The sequence below is a fragment of the Anastrepha ludens genome, chromosome 5 (genome assembly GCF_028408465.1).
Source record: "Anastrepha ludens isolate Willacy chromosome 5, idAnaLude1.1, whole genome shotgun sequence".
NCBI lineage: Eukaryota > Metazoa > Arthropoda > Insecta > Diptera > Tephritidae > Anastrepha > Anastrepha ludens.
Window position 1 is genome coordinate 55,472,672 of NC_071501.1, and position 24,442 is coordinate 55,497,113.

At 36.3% G+C, this 24,442-nt stretch overlaps 1 protein-coding gene across 1 annotated transcript in view; it reads left to right on the plus strand.

Annotated features, from left to right (window-relative positions):
• Nucleotides 1–24,442, plus strand: part of LOC128865242 (MPN domain-containing protein CG4751) — a 54,834-nt gene that overhangs the window by 10,427 nt on the left and 19,965 nt on the right. The window contains exons 2-4 of the mRNA XM_054105377.1: nucleotides 2,703–2,764; nucleotides 12,906–13,263; nucleotides 22,526–22,613. Coding sequence (XP_053961352.1) covers nucleotides 2,703–2,764; nucleotides 12,906–13,263; nucleotides 22,526–22,613 — 508 coding nt within the window. The remainder of the gene's footprint in view (nucleotides 1–2,702; nucleotides 2,765–12,905; nucleotides 13,264–22,525; nucleotides 22,614–24,442) is intronic.

Here is a 24,442-nt window from a genome sequence, read left to right on the forward strand (position 1 = left end):
TTCTTTTGGACCCATTTGTCAATTGATGGAATAAGTTTCTCCGTCCATCCGCCACTCGGTTCAGTGTCCCATCGGCTTAGCCACTGCAGCATAGTTTGACATCTCGGTTCTGAGAAGTTAGTGATGACGTGTTTCTTCTTGGAGTCCCACGCATCCATTCGCTTCCGGACCATGAGGTCGACGGGTATCTGCCCGCTGATTAGGGAAATTGCTGCACCTGAGGCAGTGCGGTAGGCTGCTTTGCGCTTGGCTTTACAGTTTAGCATAATTGCCCATACTTCGCTGCCGTACAGGAGAATTGAGTTTGTGGCAGCCATAATTAGCTTTCTTTTTCTCGGTGATGGCCCACCGATGTTTGCCATTAATCTACTTAGCATACCCGTGACCTTTGCTGCTTTGGAATCCGCAAACCGTATCTGGGCCCAGAAAGTAAGCCTGCAGTCAAGTTGAATACCTAAGTATTTCACTACTTTTTAGGTGACTAAGGACGTGTCGCCTATTTGCATTCTGACCTCGAGTGGCATGTGACTTCGTGTCATAAGGACTACTTCCGTATTATGTTTGGCGAGTTCCAGGCCATGGTCTTCAATACATTTGCATCCTTATCATGACTTGGTTCAGCTTCCTTCTAGCGTCCTCATTGTTTCGAGCTGGTATGGTATAGTGCCTTTATAATGTCTATTCATCGTAGGCTGTTAAAGGCGTTTCGTACATCAAGCGTTGCCAGGACGGTTTGGATAGTGGCTTTTGCGTTGAGTGCTGCTTACCACCTCCTCTATTGCGCCAAGTTTTGATTTTCCTCGTCGGAAACCGTATCGCCTTGCTGACAATCCTCCTGCACTCTCAACAGACTCTGCAAGCCTGCGCTGTATGAGTTTCTGTGTGAATAGCGTGAGAAAAGCGCGTACTTGCTTCCGTGCATTCGGCGCAGTTATCCTCGTCTGTATCTGTTCCTCTTGGTTTGTGAGCAGTTTTCGGACTGCTGTTTCTATCTCCGCCTTGGCCGTCAAGGAGTCGAGATCTCGTATCTCAATCGTGGCGCTCGACTTTAACTCTGCGATTGAAGCCGTGTCCTGCACAGTGCTTTTCAGCTGGTTCACGAACTCTGGCCCGAGCCCCTTCATCCATGGTTTTACAATGAAAACGGAAATTTGTTACTGTTTTTAAGGCTGGGAAATCGATTTTTTGAAGTCTTGTTCAAGATAATTACATTTTTTTGTTAAGGTAAGATAGTATTTATATTTATAAGAAAACATGCTTAAATTAAAGGTTTGTATTATTGTATTTTTAGGGGGAAATTTATTTTTTAATTAAAATAAAATTTTTCAGTATAACATACTTTTTTTTATTTATCTGTAGAATCCGATTGCTTCCGGATTCGGATTTATTTAATTTGTATGTGTCGTGCAAAAATATTGTATCGATATCGTTGTCGAAAAACCACCAGATAGCACCATTGTATAAGTAAAAACACTCGCAGCTGTAAAAAGCTGTCATAAGTAAAGACACTCTCAAATTCACACCAAGGGTGCCTGTCAAAAAATAGAACAATGGATAGCGCTCAGCGTTTCCACGGTTTTTATTCAATTCAATTCAATTTTATTCATAATATTGATTTGAAATAGCAAAAGTTTATTTGTAGATGTATTCAACTTTGATTCCTGGAATTTCGAATTTACTATAAAACAGCATTTTCATCTGGGTATAAAATTTGATAAAGTTGGTTTTTTCATATTTTAGATACGGACTCTGTGTAGTTACTGTTGATGACGTATCCTCTAGACAGTTCACTGCGTCTTTTCGGGTTCCACAAGGAATCATCTTGGGCTATTTGTTTTATTTAGCAATGATAACACCAGTTGCTTGTTCACATGCTTATTTTCTTCTATATGCCTTTGACTTAAAAACATTTTCAGTTATAACTAACTTCACGGACTCGCATAAACTTTAAGCCGAAGCTAATAATTTATAGTAGCTAATTGGTGTCATATTTACTGCCTATCTTTAAATATTAATACTTCGCCATTTCCAAAATAGTTAACACTGCGCCTATATCTCCGATATTGTATTGCAACATATTAAATTATCCCGATTATATTAAATTATTTTCCGTCTTGGGTTTCATAAGAGGAAAAATTATAGTCTCCCCTTTTCTATTTAGGTTTATTAAAGCCGACATTGACTGTCCCGACTTATAAGAATTATTAGTCTTTCCCTACCTGCTAGGTATTTACGTAAACCCATTTAAGAAGATTCGGAATGAACTATGATCATAATGACTTGTTCCCTTCGCGAATTAAATAACATTTCGATTTTTATATAATTTGGATTTTCGGTACCGAAATTGAGTTTTTCTTCACTCTTAAACTCTATACTACAAATGAACATAATTTTAAAAATGTTTCCTAGAGTCAGTTTTTCGCTTATGAAATAAAGTAAAATTAAAAATAAAATGAATTCGAATGACTTTTTAGATTAAGGTTTTGTTAATTGACTTAAACATACAAAATGCTCTAAAAATAATAAATGACATTATTTGATGTAAGTAAAGCGTGCCTGAATAAAATTATTCTTTTTATCGAAAGTTAATTTGTTTCTAAGCGTTGCCAAAGGGATTTAAATACGTTTTGTAGAATTTAATGCTTTAGTTCGAAAATTGCAAAACTGAAAAAATTACATTAAATTTTATATTATACTTACAGAGGAATCAGTGGAGAATGTGGAAGAAAGGGATGTTGAGAGCGAAGATGAAAACGACTATGAGGTAAGTTAAAGCCGAGCAACTTTTTTAATAAAAAAGACAGATCTATGTTTTGTATGTAATCATTTCTATTGTCATATTTATTTATGTCGCTGTTTCTGGCATATTACCTATTCATCATCAGTTCGTCTCCTAATTTCAGCATGAGAAAATGATAGAGCAATGGATTAAATTTAAGTATCAAAAACTTTAATATGAAAGTTTCATAAATTAATACATACCGTTCGTAAGCGCAATAAAACTGTGTTGTCATACACGAACCTAAGTCAACTTTTAAAAGTGTTGTCCTTCAGCAATCCTGTCCGAATTGTCGGTCAAAAAGAGTGGAAGGATATCGAATATATATTAATAATATAATATATTTAATATATATTAAGGGGTTATATACCTTGTGAGCCCGAAAAAATTGACGATTGTCATAATTTTTTTTCAATATGTTTTAGAAGTTCTATTCAAATGAGGCATATATCATACTGAAGGGTAAGTCTCGAAGAACACATTTTGGTGCTTTTATTTTAAAAAATGTTTTTATTTATTGTTGATATCGCCCCTCCCCCGAATCGCTGTTTTTTAGAAGAGGCTTGCGGTGATCACGGTAGCGCATGAGCAGCTCAACTGAAATCAAAAAAATTAAAAGATTATTGTAGAAAAATGATTTTTAGTGAATCTTAATGGTTTATTTACCCAAAAAAATTTTCTCTATATGAAAACCGCTTTTCACCAAAAAAAACAAACAACGATTTTTGAGGGGTTGAAAAATTAAAAAAAAAAATTAATTCCAGCGAATTATGCAAATATTTATAAAAAGTGAACCGTTCAGACTCACGAGGTTGTAACTTCGAATAATTAAAAAAAAAATCGGTCAAATAGTTTTTGATAAATAATGATCACCGCGACGGTAATTTTCAAAAAACGTGACTTCGAGATAATCGCGTCTAAAGTTTTGCGTGCACTTCTCGTTCCAAAAAAGGTCGCGCGCTTAAACGGTCTATAACTTTCGTTCTAGTGCTCCGATCTTTATGATTTTTTGAATTTATATTTTTAAGATGATGTACTTTTAGAATATGCCATACAACTTTTTTTGATTTTTTAGTCCAACACAAGGTATATAGTATGTATAACCCCTTAATATATAATTAAATAATATTTAATATATTAATAATAATAATAACGATATTGACGCGTTGCTTACACCGAATTAAATAATATTTCATATATTAATAATAATAATAAAGATATTGACGCGTTGCATACATGCGTCTTCCCACGGAGAAGAATATGGTGAGGTATTGGTGGAATGACCGTATCGCAGAGCTTCAAAGGATCTGTCACAAAATGCAAAGGCTGCCAATACGCTCACGTCGCAGAAGTAAGAGTTAGACGGCGATAACGCGTTCTGGCTAGAGTGGGGTAGTGGCGGAGGAAGTGTTCGACGCTCTCCATCTTTGCATCGTTTTTGTAAATTCGACAGAAGTCATAAGTTTCCTATGTGCTCTCATTAAGCAATGGCCGGTGATGAAGCCAACCGGTGTACTAATGGACGGCCGGCCTAAATTGATGATTGACATAGTTTTGTGCTCATTACTTCTACGCTAGTCTTGTCTAGTTACCTTACAAGTAGACCCCGTCCTAATCGAGAACTTGCTTTAGGATAAAGGGATACCCACATACTGGGCAGAATTGACTGAATTAAGGTCAGTTCCCCTCCTAGCCGACTCGTCCGCAATGCGAAATTCCAGCAATGTGTCCAGGGACCAGATAACGTGGGCAGTAACTTTGGCCAGCGCATCGGTCCAAAGATATTGTTATTAGTGAAAATTGATTAAACCTTTGTAGAGAGTCTAGTGAGATATACATATATTTATATACAATTGCGTGGAGGGAAGCCACGCAAGAGTTGACACAGGTAGGGAATTATCTCAACTATTTCCAGTTTTCACAGAATTTCAAGTTGAATTTTGAGCTTTGGTGTAGTAAGAGAGAGATAGTATGATACAAATTTATGATAAATAATTTTGTGATAAGTTTTAACCCGTTCTATCCCTTTGTTATGACTTTTAGCTCTTTCTGGCAAAGTAAACAAAAAAGGCCCATCTATTGAGGACTCAGAGGGTTTAATTGTTTTTAACATAGAGCTACTGAACTTATCATACCAAATTAATACTCCAATTTTCTTTTTGAATAACTTTTTTACTAATATAAATAAAAAATGATTTCGAGTTATGGGAATCTTTATTTTGATTTACGCATTGTTTACGCGCTCCGTTGCTCTCTTTTTGTATACTGCAACTATCTAGTTCACAAGTGACAAATATGATTGATGCACGAAGCTATTTGCAAAAATTATAAATCTTCCGATAGGGTGATTAATTTTGCTCCATCTTATATATCCAAAATGTAAAGAGCACAAATTTTCCTATGCAGAATGTACCAAAAGGTTAAAAACAGACATATTAGTTCTGCAGGCGTACCGAATTCAAGCCATTCAACGGAGACGACGAAGAGGTCGTTGAATGGCTCAGCAAGTAACCGGTCTGCTATGCGGTGTCTTTGTTCTATATATACGAGATAATGTTGTACATTTTTCTTCATAGTTGAGTAAAGGAGCTCAATTTGGTCATTAGCCATTAGGTGTGTGGTATCTTCTCGTCGGCGGGAGTAGTGTTCAAAACCATATGTCAGCCACCGGGACGCCGTCTTTATTCTTACACGAAATCGCAATCATGCAAGTCACCGAACTCTATGATGGAATTTTGGGCGTTTTCCATGTCGGCCAGCATCATTAGCGTTTATAACTTATATACATATTTATAAAGATTTCGTTCTGCTGAAATTCAAAATCCGGTGACCGCCGTAGCCGAATGGGTTGGTGCGTGATTACCCCTCGGCAGGCAATGGCAAATCTCCGAGTATATTTCTGTCAAGAAAAAGCTGCTCAAAAAATATCTGCCATTCGGAGTCAGCTTAAAACTGTAGGTCCCTCCTATTTGTGGAACAACATCAAGACACACGCCACAAATAAGAGAAGGAGCTTGGCCAATCACCCAAAACGGGTGTAAGCGCTAGTTAAATATATAATGGGTTGGGGAATAAGTTCGTAGCGTTTTTACCGCAGACTTTTATTTAAACAAAAAATAATAATTATGTCAATAAGTTAGTTAATTAATTATATATTCGCCGTTGCTATCATAGGTGGGCACTTTGCAGTAACAGTAAAAATGCAGTAAATATAATATTTTACTGATATTGCAATTTAATTTTCATTACCAGTAAACTTTTACTGATTACTGAAAAAAATTTGCAGTAAAAATATTTTTTTACTGATTACTGAAAAAAATTGCAGTAAAAATAATAGGTCTATTTATAAGTTCGTGCGGTTTTACAACAGATGGCGTAACTTGATTATTATTCCATCGATCCACATTTCCAAACATTCATTGGAGAGCTACTGTCGTAAGGCACAAACGTCAGTATAAGTTTTTTATTTGAAGCGTAAACAACAATATTTTTACCACACTTGAAAATGTCGAATTTCGTGCCAAATAATGTGTTTTTGCGGGGAATTCTTCTTCATTATTTTAATATGAAGAAAAAAGCAGCCGAAAGTCATCGTATCTTGGTGGAAGTTTATGGTGAGCATGCTCTATCTGAGCGAACGTGCCAGAAGTGGTTTGCACGCTTTAAAAGTGGTGATTTTGGCTTGGAAGACGAAGAACGCGAGGGTGCGCCGCCAAAGTTCATGGATACCGAATTGGAGGAATTGCTCGATCAAGATCCGGCTCAAACGCAAGAAGAGGTTGCAAAAACTTTGGGAGTTGATCAATCAACCATTTCCAAACGTTTAAAAGCCATGGGAATGATCCGAAAGGTAGGCCATTGGGTGCCGTATGAATTGAAGCCAAGAGACGTTGAACGCCGTTTTATGGCATGCGAACAACTGCTTCAACGGCACAAAAGAAAGGGTTTTTTGCATCGAATTGTGACTGGCGATGAAAAGTGGGTCCATTACGACAATCCAAAACGTCGGGCAACGTATGGATACCCTGGCCATGCTTCAACATCGACGTCGGCGCAGAATATTCATGGCCTGAAGGTTATGCTGTGTATCTGGTGGGACCAGCTGGGTGTTGTGTATTATGAGCTACTGAAACCGAATGAAACGATTACGGGGGATGTCTACCGACGACAATTGATGCGTTTGAGCCGAGCACTGCGAGAAAAACGGCCGCAATACGCCGATAGACACGACAAAGTTATTTTGCAACATGACAATGCTCGGCCACATGTTGCACAAGTGGTCAAAACATACTTAGAAACGCTCAAATGGGATGTCCTACCCCACCCGCTGTATAGTCCAGACCTTGCGCCATCCGATTACTATCTCTTCCGATCGATGCAACATGGCCTGGCTGACCAGCACTTCCGTAATTACGATGAAGTCAAAAAATGGATCGATTCGTGGATTGCGGCAAAACCGACCGAATTTTTCACAAAGGGAATCCGTGAATTGCCAGAAAGATGGGAAAAAGTAGTAGTAAGCGATGGACAATATTTTGAATATTAAATTTGTAACCATTTTACGTCAATAAAGTTTCAAATTTCGAAAAAAAACCGCACGAACTTATTCATAGTCCTATTATTTTTTTACTGATTACTGGAAAAATTGCAGTAAAAATATTTTTTTACTGATTACTGAAAGAAATTGCAGTAAAAATATTTTTTTACTGATTACTGAAAAAAATTGCAGTAAAAATATTTTTTTACTGATTACTGAAAAAAATTGCAGTAAAAATATTTTTTTACTGATTACTGAAAAAAATTGCAGTAAAAATATTTTTTTACTGATTACTGAAAAAAATTGCAGTAAAAATATTTTTTTATTGATTATTGAAAAAAAATTGCAGTAAAAATACTGTTAATATAATTTTATTTGCTATTAGCCTTTCTTAACACAAGCATTTCAAAATTTGCATCGCTGAGTTTTTGTCTTCTAGACTGATTTACAATTCCAGCGAATGAAAACAACCGTTCTACAGGTGCAGATGACGGTAATGGGGTATTATATTTTAAAAATACGTTTTTAATAGCCTGATATTTATTTAGGCAACTTGTTGTTTCTTCTCGTTCGGCCAGGTATAAGAGCGTTTCTTGAAGATAATTTTCCGAGTCAGTGGAACCACATTGTATGCTAATATCTATTTAAGTAAATATATGCATAAAACAAATATTTAATTGAAAACCAAGTGTAAACAGTTTACCATTACTTTCATCCCCGAAGTCAAAAAATGTTTTTTGAGGTGGTTGAGGTAGAATACGAGTTTTGGCACAGGCTACTTTTCCATACTTGACCACATAAGTGTTGAACATTTTTTTAACTTCCTCTTCTGTCTGCGTTTTAGCTGTTTCTAAAAGAGCTTTCACAAATCGCAACTTACTGTCAGGGACAGAAATAGCGGCAATAACAGCATCCCAAGCGTCAGGCTGAATCAGGAAGTACTTTTCAAATCTTTTAAGCAAAGCTTCATGCATTTTTTTGCTACTTTCGGTTAAATACTTCAAACTTTTAGGCTCCAAACGAAGCATTTTTATACTTAAGGACACTATGGTAGGTATGAAATAACCAAAATTCATGGTCTTTTCACCCTGAAGGAAGTCGATTGCTTCTGCAATAGGTCTCATAAGCTTTACGTATTCCTCTAAGTACTCAAGCTCACCACTGAGAATGGTAGGAATTTTTAAACGGAAACACATTTCTGCTAAATTGGTTTTGTGCTCCAGTAACTTATTTACGGAATCATAAAGCGAGTTCCACCTTGTTATGCATGGAGTTATTAAATTTGCATTTATCACTCCATTAACTACATCTGCAGATTTCGGTCTATTGCATTTATTCCAAAGTTGTGTGCATCTGTGCAGTAAGAAAATATGTAAATATAAAAAATTTCTATTAAATTGAAGGATTTTTTGCCTTTGGAAAGATCTTTTGTGAATATCTTTTATATCCTGACTTGAAGAATTCATAATTTTGTTGAAATCGGTTGAAGCCAAAAGATTTAGAGTGTGGCTCGCACAAGGAAAATGTTTCGACAGACGTGGAGTTACTGATCGAAATTTAGGACCTGAAACAATTGTCGAGTCATCTGAATCGGAGTCAGTGGAAGTTTCCTCATCACTGTCATGTTCATTTATAGATCCTAAATCATTGTAAATCATTAATTGAATATATTGATTGGGAATAAATACGTGTATCTGATATACTATACTTTATCACTTACTTAATTCAACTCCAAATTCTTTAAATGCTTTAACGAAGTTGGATCCATTGTCAGTGATCGTATAAACTATTTTTTCAACTGGCAGTTTATATTGCTTGTTTATGTCGCATATCATCTTCGTCACACGATCAAAGGAATGAGTTCCCTTAAACCTCCGACAAGCCAGTGCTACAGACATCCGCTCAAAATTGTTACAATCTAGTGTGGCTCTCCAAAAGTAACCTGGTAATTGAGCGACGGCTCGGAATACTTTTACCAGGAAATAATTTTTTGAAACTTTGTTCACTGACTATGGACAAGGGAGACGTTGTGTTGCAAATAAAGTCCAAAATGTCACGGTTAAAAGAAGATTTCCGGCCTACGCTCTGCCTTCTTTCTTCTTTTATTGACTTGAAGTCGCAAAATTTTTGTGGATGTTCTTTTTTCAAATGCTTGATAAAATTGGAGCTAATACGAAGCGAACCTTTTACTTTTTTTCCACACACTTGACAAGCACCAATCAAGCCACACATTCTTCTTTGATGAGGAGTTTTGTTCATCTGCATTTTAATGAAATTGTGAAGCTTTAAATAAAAAACAAGAAAAAAGATCTCCGACGCACCGAAGATAATATACTCTTGCTAAGCCCTAATAGTATCTTATTATCTAAGATGAGACTGCAACAGTTATAACTTTTATAAAACAAAAATTCCTCTTTATCATTATTTTTTGTTATAAACTTTATTCCAAAATTAATTGAGCCTTAGTAAGAGTATAACATATACAGTGTTGTTCTTTTGTATCTTTTTAAACTTACCGTCTCCACAATTTTGAAAAATTTTTCACTAAAGAGAATTTTACTGACACCAACCAATTCTTTGTTTGTCATCGAATCTGGTGTACTTGAAGTTTCACTTAAATTTTCACATCCAATATCGTGACTTGTTTCTATGCTCCGACCGTTTGAACCACTTGGAATATTTTGTGCGCAAACAAAATCTGAATCATTATCACTATCGGACTGTAATGCATTCATTTTAATGTATATTATAGTATTTCACTTAATAATTTTTCCAATATAGCACTTTAAACGTTTAAAATAATTTTTACGATTACGCTCGCAAACTTATGACCGAATAGAATAATCACTTGTTTTATTCATTGATTGCGCACATGGAAAATATTACAAAAGACTTTATAGTCTAGCGAACCTGACTTGTTGATACCCTGCAAAATATTTGCAAATTATTCATTCTCCTTAATTTAAAGTGTACTTATTATTATATTGAAGTAAACTTGATTTGACAAACGAAAGAACGTAGGTTAATCGATTCTGACAAAGAATATGATAATTTATGTAAAAATAATATATCTTTAACCTCTACTCTTTCTATGTTGTATAGACATGTGTAGCGTGCAATAAATATTTATTGGCCTATTTTTTTCATTGCATCTTCATCCAATTCTTTTGTTTGGATTGTACGACAGTTACAGTTATGGGGTTATTATTTTGTTATTTAGGAAAATAAGAGAAACCAAAAAAAAAAAAGAAAGAATTATTGAGTACATAAATGATTGAATCTCGTGATGAGAGTGTATTACATTTTGACTTCCCATAAACAGTAAATATTATACTGATAATGCAAATCAAATTATATTATCAGTAATTTTACTGCAATTTTTTCAGTAATCAGTAAAAAAATATTTTTACTGCAAATTTTTTTCAGTAATCAGTAAAAAAATATTTTTACTGCAATTTTTTCAGTAATCAGTAAAAAAATATTTTTACTGCAAATTTTTTTCAGTAATCAGTAAAAAAATATTTTTACTGCAATTTTTTTCAGTAATCAGTAAAAAAATATTTTTGCTGCAATTTTTTTCAGTAATCAGTAAAAAAATATTTTTACTGTAAATTTTTTTCAGTAATCAGTAAAAAAATATTTTTACTGCAATTTTTTTCAGTAATCAGTAAAAAAATATTTTTACTGCAATTTTTTTCAGTAATCAGTAAAAGTTTACTGGTAATGCAAATTAAACTTCATTATCAGTAAAATTTTACTGATTACTGCTATTTGTAATGCAGTAAGTTTATAATGCAGTGTGCCCACCTATGGTTGCTATTTGCTTCCCATCTGTCGACCTATTTGTTAATACCGTTCCGCCAAAAATCGCCTGGTCTGGTGTCAGATAAGTTGTTGAGCCAGTTTTTGGATCTCTTTGTTATCGAAGGTAACGCCCTTCATATGGTTTGACAGGTAGCGGAAAAGATGGTAATCGGTCGGTGCAAGGTCCGGAGAATACGGCGGATGCCGGCTTTGACGACTTGTGCAACATGGAACATGGTGTTGTCGTCAAGGAGTATGGTTTGACTATGTCGAACAGGTCTTTTCAGTCGAATAGCCTCATTCACGCGGTGTAGCTGGGCAATGTAGAGCTCCTTGTTGATCGTGGCTGTTCTTTTCGAGCATTTCCCAGTGCATCATGCCCTCCCAGTCCCACCAAACACACATCATGATCTTTGGATGAATATCCAATTCCATTGACTCTCGGCTTTGGTGCATCTCTCTTGACGATTCGGTGCAATAAGTGCTGTTTATGACCGCGTGTTGCTCAATGGCGGGCGAGATGCTGAGAAGCAATTTTAATGCGACTTTCTTTGTTTTTTCGTTGAGCTCGTGAGGCACCGATGTTCCCAATTTTTTAGTAAATCCCACTGAATGAAGGTGATTGAGAATCGTTTTATGATAGCACTTCATTTTTTCCGCCAATTCACGGCTGATTTGGCGACCGTTCTCCTTCAAAAGTGATTTGAGACGAATCATCGAATTCAGAAGGCCTTCCGCTGCGGTACGTGTCATCACCGTTTTTGAAATTACAAATCATTCGCGTGCTGTAGACCCACCTATGACAGTTTCTCCATACACATCGCAAATGTCGCGGGCTGCTTTGGCAACTTTTTGACCTCGATGAAAAGTAAAGAAGATCAGATGTCGAAAATGTTTATTTTTGCCTCATGGGTATTCCATTTCTAAGCCTCAAAACGAGTAAAAAATTAAATAACTCAAGAATACAATTAACATAATTTTGTAGAGCAGAATGAATACTGACTCTTTGTCAAACAGCAAATAAATCGTTGTAAAGTAAAAAAATATATAAAAACGCTATGAGCTTATTCCTTAACCCAATATATAAAGAATTGTTAATGAATCAAAGAACATTTAAAGACAAGAAAATGTCGCTAATAAAACTTGTCTGGGAAATTTTAATTAGAATCAGTTTAGATTCCAATTGAAGCAGTTGGACATCTATTTAGTGGTCTTCTGGAAGGAACGGTAAATTGTTGGCCTGTGTCTATGGTACGAGGATTGCATTTTTTGGATTTACGGAAAGTGCTTTATTGTCTCCCGGTCTCTGTTGCAGAGCACTAAATAATCCTCATATGCTGCCTTATTCAGCATGTGGAGGAGTTCGTCTATACTTTTTACATGTAAATAATAAATTTCCGTCCGTCCGTCTGATGTTAGAAGATATAACTTTTATTGTTTATGAGTATGTTTGATTACAGCTCAAATTAAATTTTATTAAAATGTGCGCGAGTATATATATATGTATATACAAATTTCTGTCCGGACCGAATTTAGCATTTTCTTACTTGTTTATATTACTTTTTAAAAGTGTCACAACGGTATAAAATGCAACAAAGGGCATTTACAGAAAAACGTTTGCTATTTAATATATTAACCTTGGTTTTCACACTTCATGATTTACTAAAACACTGATTAACTTATTTAAAGATATTATTTCTTGAAATTTCTTTTCCATACGTTTTACTGTAACACAAAAATGCCAATTTTAAAACCTTAATCATAAAAAAATTTCACTCTCAATAGGCCAAAGAAAATAACGAAGGAGTAAATGGCACCACTCGTACAGTTACGTTACAAACTTTAATGAGCGCAAATGTTTTGCAGCCAGGAAGATCACTAATGACAATAGATTACTTGGGACAAAAGTTTGTTGGAGATTTAATGCCGGATGGCAAGATTAAGTCACAAGAAACAGAAACTGTTTTCCTCACACCAAGTGCTTGGGCAGTGCATTGCAAACGCATTATTAATCCCGAAAAGAAAAGTGGCTGCGGTTGGGCATCTGTAAAATATAAAGGAAAAAAGTTAGATGCTTATAAAAACTCATGGCTGAGAAAGTGCGCGTTACAAAAAGAAAGCAGCGTGGACGATTTGGACTCAGGTGAGTTTTATTATTTTCCAATTGTGCTATAAAAGTAAAAATTTTATTAAGCTTGATGCTGATAGATTGCTTTCAATATGATGCTTTCAATAGAAATGGAAGCTTGTCAATTTTGCTCTACTGTGTTTTCTTTAACTTTTAGTTCAATTAAACACAAGTAGATTAAGTTAGAAGAAATATGTCATATCCACCTTTATATTCCCTCTCTAACACTACATAAAGATTCTAATGTTGTTCCCGCGATTGAAAGTACGCTGAATCCTCTGAATTAATCCCGTTCACCACCGCAGTAGCAGCTTTCTTGATCTCCTGTACGCCACTATACACTTGAGATTTGACTTCATCTTAGTGAATAATCAAAATTCACAAGGGGTCCATAGTGACCGAGGAATGGAAAAATATATAATTTGTTGCTATTGAGCCTCTTCGCTTCAGCAAGCGAGACTAAATCTACTTAAATTTTACTGAAAACATAATTTTTATTTAGCCATACTTTTTTCCACTTTGTATTCGACTTTTTTCCAAAAAGTTAGAAAAATAAAAATTGTTGAGGTCTTATAGATGAAGTTCTGCGGTCCTCAAGATCATGGAAAATTTAAAGCCCCTTAGTTATCAAAGAAATCAAAAGTAAAGAGAAATACGAAAAAATACCTCAAAAACAGCAGTGCCGCCCGAACCCACTTGTAACCATGGTAAAAAGATTTCAGAGGTGTGGCCAAGGTCAGACCGCTAATCGGCTCTCAGAGAATTTGAAATAATCAGCTGATTGGCTGATGTAACCGGGGTCATTACGCCTGTTTGTTTACGAAAAAAACTGAGATTGAGTTGGAGATATACGAATAAAATTAACGCAGCCCCCGTAAGGGCAGATTCTGCTGCCGAGTACCCGATAACGTGTACCTTTAACGGTTAAATAAATGTTTTGAGGAAACAACTAACAATTATTTTTAAATTGTATGGAAATTCATAATGTGTTCTTAGGTAACTTGCGAACATTTGAAATTGTATGTAAAATTGGAGCAACATTTAATTCTCTATTATGCTCTCTTTCAGAGAATCCAAATAATTTTAACGTTCTTATGCCCGTTCATTTCCTCATAGATACGGCATTTACATCTGTCTTCGAACTGTCATGTAACCGCACTCAATATCAGTCATTAAAACTAATGGCAGCGCGTTTCTATCAAGTATGTATTTTGGAAAAAGTGGAACAGTTTTCTCATTTTAAAGTATTAACATTTTCCATTGCATTCACAAGCATAGCTTAAATTTAATATTATAGCACCTTATACTTCACTTCTACTGGGATCACAAATCAATAAAATTGTAGGAACATTTTACTCGTTTTTAATTTGTAGATAGGTGGTGTAAATCAGCTCCTTCTCGAAACAGGTTCTCTTTTATTAGGCATATTAATTGTATAACTCCAAAACAAAGAAAAAAAAAGAATAACCGTACTAGGTTTTGTAAGACGTAATGCTTTTAAATTCCGCATACCTTCAAACTTCTCTTTATCTCATTTATTAAGCCACAGCATGAATATACCGTTTTTATATGAAGACCGGCCAATCAGCTTGCAACCAATAGGATTGAACTGGTTAAAAAAATGTTTATTAAATTCGTTTTTTAAACTTCAGTGAACCCATATCATAAATCTCTTGAAAATCGTTGGTCTATCCTAAGCCTTTTAGTTGATTGCTTGTATTTGTTGGATCGAATCAGGTTTAAAGTTCCTCAATATCCTCTTTATAACTTACCTCCGTTAAATGGGGGTTTTTTTTTGTCGGGACAAAATAATAAGTACAGCACTCAGACAACATTAAGTCCATTGTACTATCCGGGTTGCCTTTTAGATTTTCTTTAAATCTACCAGACCTCCGAAGAAATATGAGTAGACCTTGTGGTGTCAAGGAGCCACGGTGGTCAAAGAATTTGGCCTCAGAGCCCATCCTAGTTGAAGAGACAGATATCTCGTTATTCGCGATACTCATGTGTTCCGGGACCCATGTTGGCATCAGGATATTATGTTTACCGACATAGCTCAGCCTGGATTTACCGTACTCAACTACCCTTAAAGTGGTTGGAGGGCTGTCTAAGGCCATGAGCGCAGTTTTGCTGTCCCTGCAGACACATACAGGTCTGCCTCTCCATCTGTTTTCCACAACAATGTTCATTGCTTCTTGAATAGCATACATCTCCGCTTGGAACACAGATGCGTACATTCCAAGAGCAAAGAGTAGTTTTGTCCATCCGTGAAAATGCTAAAACAGTGTTTGCCGGGCGGCAATTTTGATTTTCAGAGTTTGACAACAATTGAGCCTCTGGCAGCACCACACTGTATCTCTTTTCCAGTACGACTCCTGATGACATGGAGTCAAGGGGCATGGAAAGGATCTTCTTTGTTGTCCAATGCCGGACAGGGGACGTACCAATTCCCACTGTGTTTCAGCCTGCAGAGGATCTTCAAGGTCTCTCCTTGGATAAACATTTCAAGTGTTGGTAGACTAACCAGATTATCTAATGCCGCACCTGAAGTAGTCGGAAATGCTCTGGTGCAACAGCTGACCACAGTGCATTTTAGTCTCGATAAGGTCCTCTTGACTCCCATGAGAGCGAGTGTACTCATCCAAATCACTGATGCATAGATAACACTGTGTGACAAAAAAACAAAAAAAAAATTAAATATACTTTTATGGAGACCTAGCACAACTCGTGGGTATAGAAAAACTAAAACAAATGGTATAGGTGAAAGTTCAAATACACCCCCAAAATCCCATTTTATGGCCAAAAAACCGTTTTTCAGTAGGTTGATGTGAACAATCACTCCTAACTTCGCCAATTTCCATCCGATTTCGAATTTGTTGTTTTAGTTCGAAAGAACAAAAACAAGCCTTTTTGACAGAGTGTTGACAATTTTTCTGAAATGGTAACTGTCGAGGCTGTAGACGGAAGTATTTGGATTTTTTTTATTTTTTCTCTATTTTTTCTCTATTTTTTCAACTTTGACATCATTTTGACGACATTATCCGATATTGAAGATGTTTTTTGGTACACTACTGTTATAGTAAATTTAATTTTGCGTCGAATGAGCTATATTTGACTGTAATTGAATTAAAATTCATAGAGTTGTGTGAGTTTTAAGATTTTATTTTTCTTACTAATTTTGTATGTACGTATAGCTGAGCTAAATGGGAAGAACGGCGCGTTTCGAAGCATGTAAATGATACAAGTGTCAGTATAAACACATCATATTTATTGGAGTATAGATATACAGTACAGTGCAGCACTGTACGGTATGGTACGGTGCAGTACACAACGGAACTGGTTCCAAACTAAAAAATGCATTGGAAACGGCTTTTTGGAGATTATAATGGCACGGTACAGTATAGTACGGTACAGTATAGTACAGTACAGCATATTGTAAAACAGAAAATAGGACATAACATTACTTAACCGGAATAGAACAGTATGAAACAGTACAGGTTTAAAATTTTAAAAGATGCCGGGAAAAACTAATCTTGATTTCAAAAATGCTTGCTAGACCTGCTCCGTTTGTAAGAGTCATCACTTGTTTTACGTTTCAAGGACCAGCAATAATCAGCAAGCATGTTGATGGAGTTCTTCCCTTGAAAACTCCTATCTCCTGGTGAAATCGTTCAACCTGTTCATCGCTCATCTGGCCCAGGTTTTCCGGGAAAAAATTCAAATGTGAGTGCAGTGATGGGCATATTGCATTCCATTTTTTCGTACGCACTTAAAAACTCTTTGACGACTTCAACATAATCAGAGCTCTTTTTATTTCTAAGGAACTTCTCACACAATTATTTAAAACTTTCCCATGCTCGTCTTTCCACTGCACTGAGCTTACTCGTAAATTTCTCATCTCGCATGAGTTTTCGAATCTGAGGCCCGACAAGGATCCCTAAAATTGTAATAAACTGTAAACTACTATTAACAAATATGAGAATAATGTGTTACCTCCTTTTAGCTTTGCATCGCTGACTTTAGGGAATGCAACTTCTTTCAGGTGACGGAACGCTTCGCCATCGACTTTTAGTTTTTTCAAAAACTGCTTCGCATACCCCCAAGTTTCAGGTGCAGTGGTGACAAGATAACATTTTCTGGTCGGAGAATTGGAGGGTCCAAAACATTTTTTTGACCAATTTTGTAGAGTTGACGTGTTGGCCATTTAGTTTTTGCATAGCGATTCGGGGCACGGCTATCCCACTCACAATGATAGCAAGGGTACTTAGTGTATCCACCGTGCATACCGAACAAAATTGTCAATACTTTTAGGTCACTTACTATTTGCCATTTATATGCACTGTTTTTTTCCAAATTTTTATATGTTTCCATCATGTCAATTGCGTATGCTAATGGAACTGATGGTAATATATTTTCGTTGTGTAATAACACAACTTTGAAACCTAGAATAATAATAATATCATACAAATTTTAATTTCAAGATGCAAGTGAGGAATATTGGGAGAGCACTTACTCATGCATGGTGGCCGCCGTAGCCAAATGGGTTGGTGCGTGACTACCATTCGGAATGCACAGTGAGAACGTCGGTTCGAATCTCGGTGAAACACCAAAGTTAAGAAAAAGATTTTTCTAATAGCGGTCGCTCCTTGGCAGGCAATGGCAAACCTCCAAGTATATTTCTGCCGTGAAAAAGCTCCTCATAAAAATATCTGCCGTTCGGAGTCGGCTTGAAACTGTAGGTCCCTCCATTTGTGGAACAACATCAAGACGCATACCACAAATAGGAGAAGGAGCTCGGCCAAACACCCAAAAAGGGTGTACGCGCCAATTATATATATATATATATATATATATTATATATACTTACTCATGCATCCATCAATGAAAAGTCGCCACTCATTTGATTCGTGATAAAAGTCCAAGAGGTAGAATAATTATTTTACATTCGAGCAATAAACAAGTTTAACCATTCTCTTCATCAGTTTTGAATACTTCTCTGTAAGAAATTCGATCATCATCTTTCCGGAAATATGTAATTCTGAAGTCGTCATCAACTAAATTCCATTGTTTAAATCGAGAAGCGAGCGTTTCAGATTGTCTTCTCGATAGAAGTAAATCACGAGAAAGATCCTGAAAATCTGAATTTGATACAATGTGTGAAGAATGTGAAGACTTAGAATCAGACGGAAAGTACTCTTCATCATTACGTTTATTGTTATCAGTTTGATCATCATCAGCAATGAGTTGAACTTCCTTCAATTCATGACCTGCAGTTGAGTCAATCATATCGTCCAAGACTACGGGTTTCTTAACAGTTGCAACATCAGCATAAGTATGCTTGCTATATGCTTTCGAGTTTTATAATGATGACCGTGTACGTCCGTTTTACAAAAATAACAGTCATCTGGTTTATGATGCTATATCATCGGAGAATATAAGGAAATTCCGCTTTTTCTGGCAACGTTTTATTTATATCTCTTGAATTTCAATGAACACTCAGTACAAGCAAATTCCGATTCATACCAGCGATGAGAAGTAGTATATGTAAGCTTAAAGAAATCGTTGTAGCCATCAACCAGAGCTTTATTATTCTGTAACTTCAAACGATGTTTTTGATCCACCAACAAACCACATATGAAACAAAACTTATTGCGATTATCGCACATTTATTTTTCACAAGCTGAAGCAAAACAATACAACTTTGACGTTTTAATAAGGTTATATTATAATAACAAACTTCAATGTACAGTGTGAACTTAGGTACACTTGCAAGCTTTTTCATATTTCTATTGAAAAAGAAATGCGTGATAATATGTTAGATATATTCGAAAGTTCTAACCAGTTCTGTTGTATGCAGTACAGTGTACTCTTATGTATACATATATACTCCAATAAATATTATGTATCTATCATATAATAACGCATCAATACACGTCCTTGTTCCGATTTAGCGTCAGTTATACCTACATACCAAATTAGTAAAAAAAACAAATCTTAAAACTCACACAACTCTATGAATTTTAATTCAATTACAGTCAAATATAGCTCATTCGACGCAAAATTAAATTTACTAAAACAGTAGAGTACCAAAAAACATCTTCAATATCGGATAATATCGTAAAAATGATGTCAAAGTAGAAAAAATAGAGAAAAAATAAAAAGAATCCAAATACTTCCGTCTACAGCCTCGACAGTTATCATTTCAGAAAAATTGTCAACACTCTGTCAAAAAGGCTTGTTTTTGTTCTTTCGAACTAAAACAACAAATTCGAAATCGGATGGAAATTGGCGAAGTTAGGAGTGATTGTTCACATCAACCTACTGAAAAACGGTTTTTTGGCCATAAAATGAGATTTTGGGGGTGTATTTGAAATTTCACCTAAACCATTTTTCTTAGTTTTACTATACTTACAAGTTGTGCTAGGTCTCCATAAAAGTATAATATCGCTGTCGCACAGTGTAATAGGTCTTATCTTACCTGCCTAGATCGATCGAGCAGTCGGTCTATGCCATGCCTGCTAGCAGAGCTGCACATACTGTCAAAAGTGGCCTTATCAAGCGCCCCCACTAATCCCAAAAAGATGTCCATAGCGTAGTCCCTCCTGTCAATGGCTAGCTCTACCCTAGCAGTGCCCACTCGCACGTTTTTCCATGCATGCACGATTAGGCATGCTGAAATGGAGAGAGTGGGTGAACCTTCAGCGACTTCTAACGTATACGCTATTTCACTAATCGTTCGAGATTTTTCAGAATGAAAGAAGTCATAGTCTAAAGCTTTTGGGGCTGGTGTAGTCATCTATTCCAACCTTAGGAATGAAAGCGATCATCACCATCCCCCAAAAGTGTGGTATATAGGCCAGTGGCAGACATGCAGTAAAGATTTTCTTCAAGGCTGCCGTCACAGACTCTATGCCTTCTTTCAACATGGCAGGATAAATGCCATCCCTTCTCGGGATCCTAACCACTTTCATCGTGTCACGAGATCTAATATTGCTGCAGAATTTCCTATAAGAAGCTCTTTTTGATGACGGTATCGCTCTCAGTCCTCAGCAAGATTGGTCTTGGCCCGACTTAGAAGTTTTCTCGACTCACGCCTCAGCAGCTGGAGCTCTCGATTCCACCAACGAACGGGAGCCCGGTCAAGGAGAGGTCGAATTAGACAGGTTGACTCAAAACATTCATTTAAGGCAGTGTTGAGTTTCTCATCAGCCGCCTCAATGCTCTGTTCTTTCTGAAGTCTTGGTGGCGTCACGTCAAGGGCCCACAATGCCCCCCTAAACTTCTTCCACTAAACTACCTGTGGTCTGAGCACGAATCTTCGGCAAGGACTCTCCAGTTCTTGACTGACCACCCAAGTTTTGCATTTCTTACCTTCTAGTAGTTACAAACGTAAGCTGTCTCCCCTTGTTGGGTATTTTTGGGCACGGGGAAGCGATATGGGGATAACGTGGGAACTATGTAATTATTCATATAATTCTCCTTCCTATCACTCGATCTATTCGTGAATTTAATGCAATTAGCCATACTGTCTTCCTAGACTTTTTTATCCAGCTTTTTTATCTTTGGATTCCGCTTTTTAGTTTTTGAAATTATTACATGCAATTAGTTTTAAGTTACATTGGGCTTTTCGTAGTCTGCAGATTGTATAAGTTAATTCTTAGACTAAATAAATATTTAAATAATTATATGATATGTTTATGTGTTGTGATGAAGGTCAGAATTATTATAAAAAGGCCGGGTAGTTATAAATATATATTATAAAAGGTCGGTTATTATAAAAAAAACGTATTATATAATATATGATACATATTTAGTGGCTCAATACGTTTAATCGTACATACTTACGCAACTGTAAATTAGTTAATTTTCGAAGAAAGTATTCTTGCCATTTATTTGGAAGCTACTCGATTGATCTGTCAATTAGCTTGGTTTTGGCATTTAATTACATATATCAGTCAACCGCAGGTGTGCTCTGCGATTTTCACTATGGATAAAAATATCGAACAAAGAATTTGTCTTAAATTTTGTGTTTTGAACGGGATTTCGTGTGTCGAGTCGTTGAAAATGCTGCAGAAAGCCTACGACGATGTGCTTTATCAAAAACACCGGTCTACGAGTGGTATAAGGCTTTTGCAGAGGGCCGAGAAGTCGTGGATGATTTGCCCCGATCTGGTCGCTCATTAACGTCTTCAACGGATGAAAACGTCGAAATGGTACTGGAAAACCATCACTTAAGTTTGAGGGAGGTAGCTTGTGACCTTAGCGCGTCTCACGAATCAATTCGCAACATTTTATACCATCAATTGGGCATGAGACGCGTAGCTGCTCGACTCGTTCCAAGGAGTTAAATTTCTCTCAAAAAATTCATCGGAAGAAGGTAGCTGAAGACATGCTTGAGCAAATGAATTCGGACCCAAAGTTTATGCAGCGCATCACAACAGGTGATAAGACGTGGGTATATGAGTTTGACATGCAAACCTGTCAACAGGCGGCCGAATGGCGCTATCCACTTGAGCCGAACCCCAAAATCACGTCAAAGTCAGTCAAAAGTGAGAGCCACGCTACTCGTTTTCTTTGATTATCATGGTGTTGTGCACTCGGAATATTTTTCTGATTTTCGAGAAAAAACCGACAATTATGTGTAAAAAATTTGAAATTTTTGACAAAAAAAAAATCCTTCGATCAGGCACGAGTTTTTTTGTTTTTATGTTTATCAAATTTTATATATATATATAAATTTTATTGAAATCTACCAAGCGGTTTTAAGTTACAGTGATCATCAGTTCAAAAACATAGTTTTGAGAAAAACGCATTTAAAGTTTTGCGAACGCTCCGGAGCGCCCGAGCGCCCATGTTAATTGTTGAATAACTCGAAAAGTATTTGTCGGATTCACTTCAAATTTTCACACAATATTTTTAAGATATTATACTTTAAGAAAATGCAAAAAAAAATCCATTTTTTTTAATTCTGACTACCCCTAACCCCTTATACCGAAAAGAGGAGTTCTATTATAATATTGGTTCCGTCCGATTATGTACACTCGGTGTTACCAATACATATAGTAGCCTCTTTTCTTAAAACAGCAAGTAGAATTAAAACTGCACAGAGAAAAATACCTCTAAAAATTTCGATATTGATATGAAGTGTCGATTGCTTTTCGCAACGAATGCCTTAACAGAGTAATCTCCGTGATCCAGCATAAAAGCATATTTAATGTAGTGTATTTTTATACAAATATTATAATTAATATAATTACTGTTATTATTTGTTTTGCAGAAGCTGACAAAAAGGCAGATTTTCTTTTACCACTAATAAAACGAACTTTGTGCCCATACAATACTGTAATCAATAGAAATTTTTCGCAGTAAGTAATTATTTTTTGCGTGTATCAAATTACTTTTTTTATCCAAATGTAAATTTTGTATTTTACCGAATATTACATAGTATTATTATATTATTGGGATGATTATTTGCCATAAATAAATGAACTCTACGCAGAGGTTGGTTAGTTATTCTGAAGTCAACGGGATTTGGCAATCATTCCCCTGCGAGTGGCTACAAGCCGCAACTCCTGACCATGTTCGCTTCAATATGCTCTGCTTAGCAACCACACTACCCTTTAGAAGCGAGTTCATTGTAAAACGAACCACAAAGGATTTCAACGTCTGTTCATACTCGTATATCGCGATAGAAACTTTACACTTGGTTGACATTCAAGACAAGGCAAATTACTGAATAAATAAACGTTACCACATACATTTGCTGGAAGTGGTCACTTGAATCCAAGTGAACGCGTAATTTACTTATATAAATAAATTATAAATTTATGGATATAAATGTATGTATTCTTGAGGATGCATAAGTAAAAAAAAAACCAGCTTATTTACCGATATCACCTTTAATAGTTTCGCTTTGTGAAATTGTCAACGTAAAGTTTGACAGTTTCGATGGTGGTTATATTCAGAACGTTTTGTCATAGGTCACGTTTTCAAGCACCGGGTTGTACTGGTTTTTCGAAATAAATTATGGTGTCTCTTCGTTGCAGGACGATTTTCGCAATGGTCGACCAAAATCGGTTGTTGTGCAGAAAAAATCGATATTGTGCGGTATAAGATTGAAAATTTCACGTATCACCGTCTTTTAGAAATTTTGACTGCGAAATGTATTTTGTTTGTTCGAAGAAGTTGCGGACAGTTTTACAGTTTCTCCATAACTAATTCTGCTGGAGTAGGGTTTATGTCTGGTGTCTAGGCAAAAAAGTTTTTTTTAACTAATACGAGTGAAAAAGTGTTATGAAGAGCTTAACAAATAAGGCGAGTCTGACTGTGGTTTATGCTCGACTGAAATTTCTAAACAAATTTAGCCAAATATTATGGGCCCGTTTATGGCTGCACATCAATATAAATTCATGAAGGTTAACAATAAATTTACAATTATTTGAAAAATAATGTTTTTTGCAACTGTTTTTTCGGGCTCCCCGATATCCGATTTCTTCTTCTGCGACTTTACGTAAAGAACGAGAACTGTTGCTACATTGCTCGCGCACGCTGGATTGTTGGGCAGTAGGCTCTGAGAGCAGGAATGAGAGTCGAGTGGTGAATCTTCTGGCTGTCTGTTGCGATTGTAGCTTTCTGGTGTCAAACATTCTTTGCGTAGTTAGATATTCCTTTTTTGCTGCACAGAGGTGTGTGCGCAGTGTTACTGCAACAAGGTAACGATCTGAGTCGATTTTGGGCCCTCGGATCGTACGTACATCTAAAACACTCTGTCTTCTATCTATCATAACGTGATCGATCTGGTTTCGCGTTTTTCGATCAGGAGCGAGCTACGTAGCTTGGTGTATCTTCTTATGCTGGAATCTGGTGTTGTAGACCACCATTCGAGCCCAGGCGGAGTCGATCAGCCTCTGTCCGTTAGCGGATGTTTCGTCCTTCTCTTCCGCCGAATTTGCTCTCCTTTCCATGGCAACTGTTGTATGTAGATTTCGAAAGCTCCTGTGTTTTCCTAACCTTGTCCCGTCCATCGCATCTTTTGAATGACAGTGATGTCAGCCTTTCTTCGTACGAGCACATCAATCAGCCGGGCAGAGGCACTCTCCCCATTAAGGGGCCGGACATTCCAGGTGCTATCCTCAAACCGTAATCCTTAGTTCGTTCGCAGTGGTCTTCATTAATATAGGCAGTTGTCATCCAA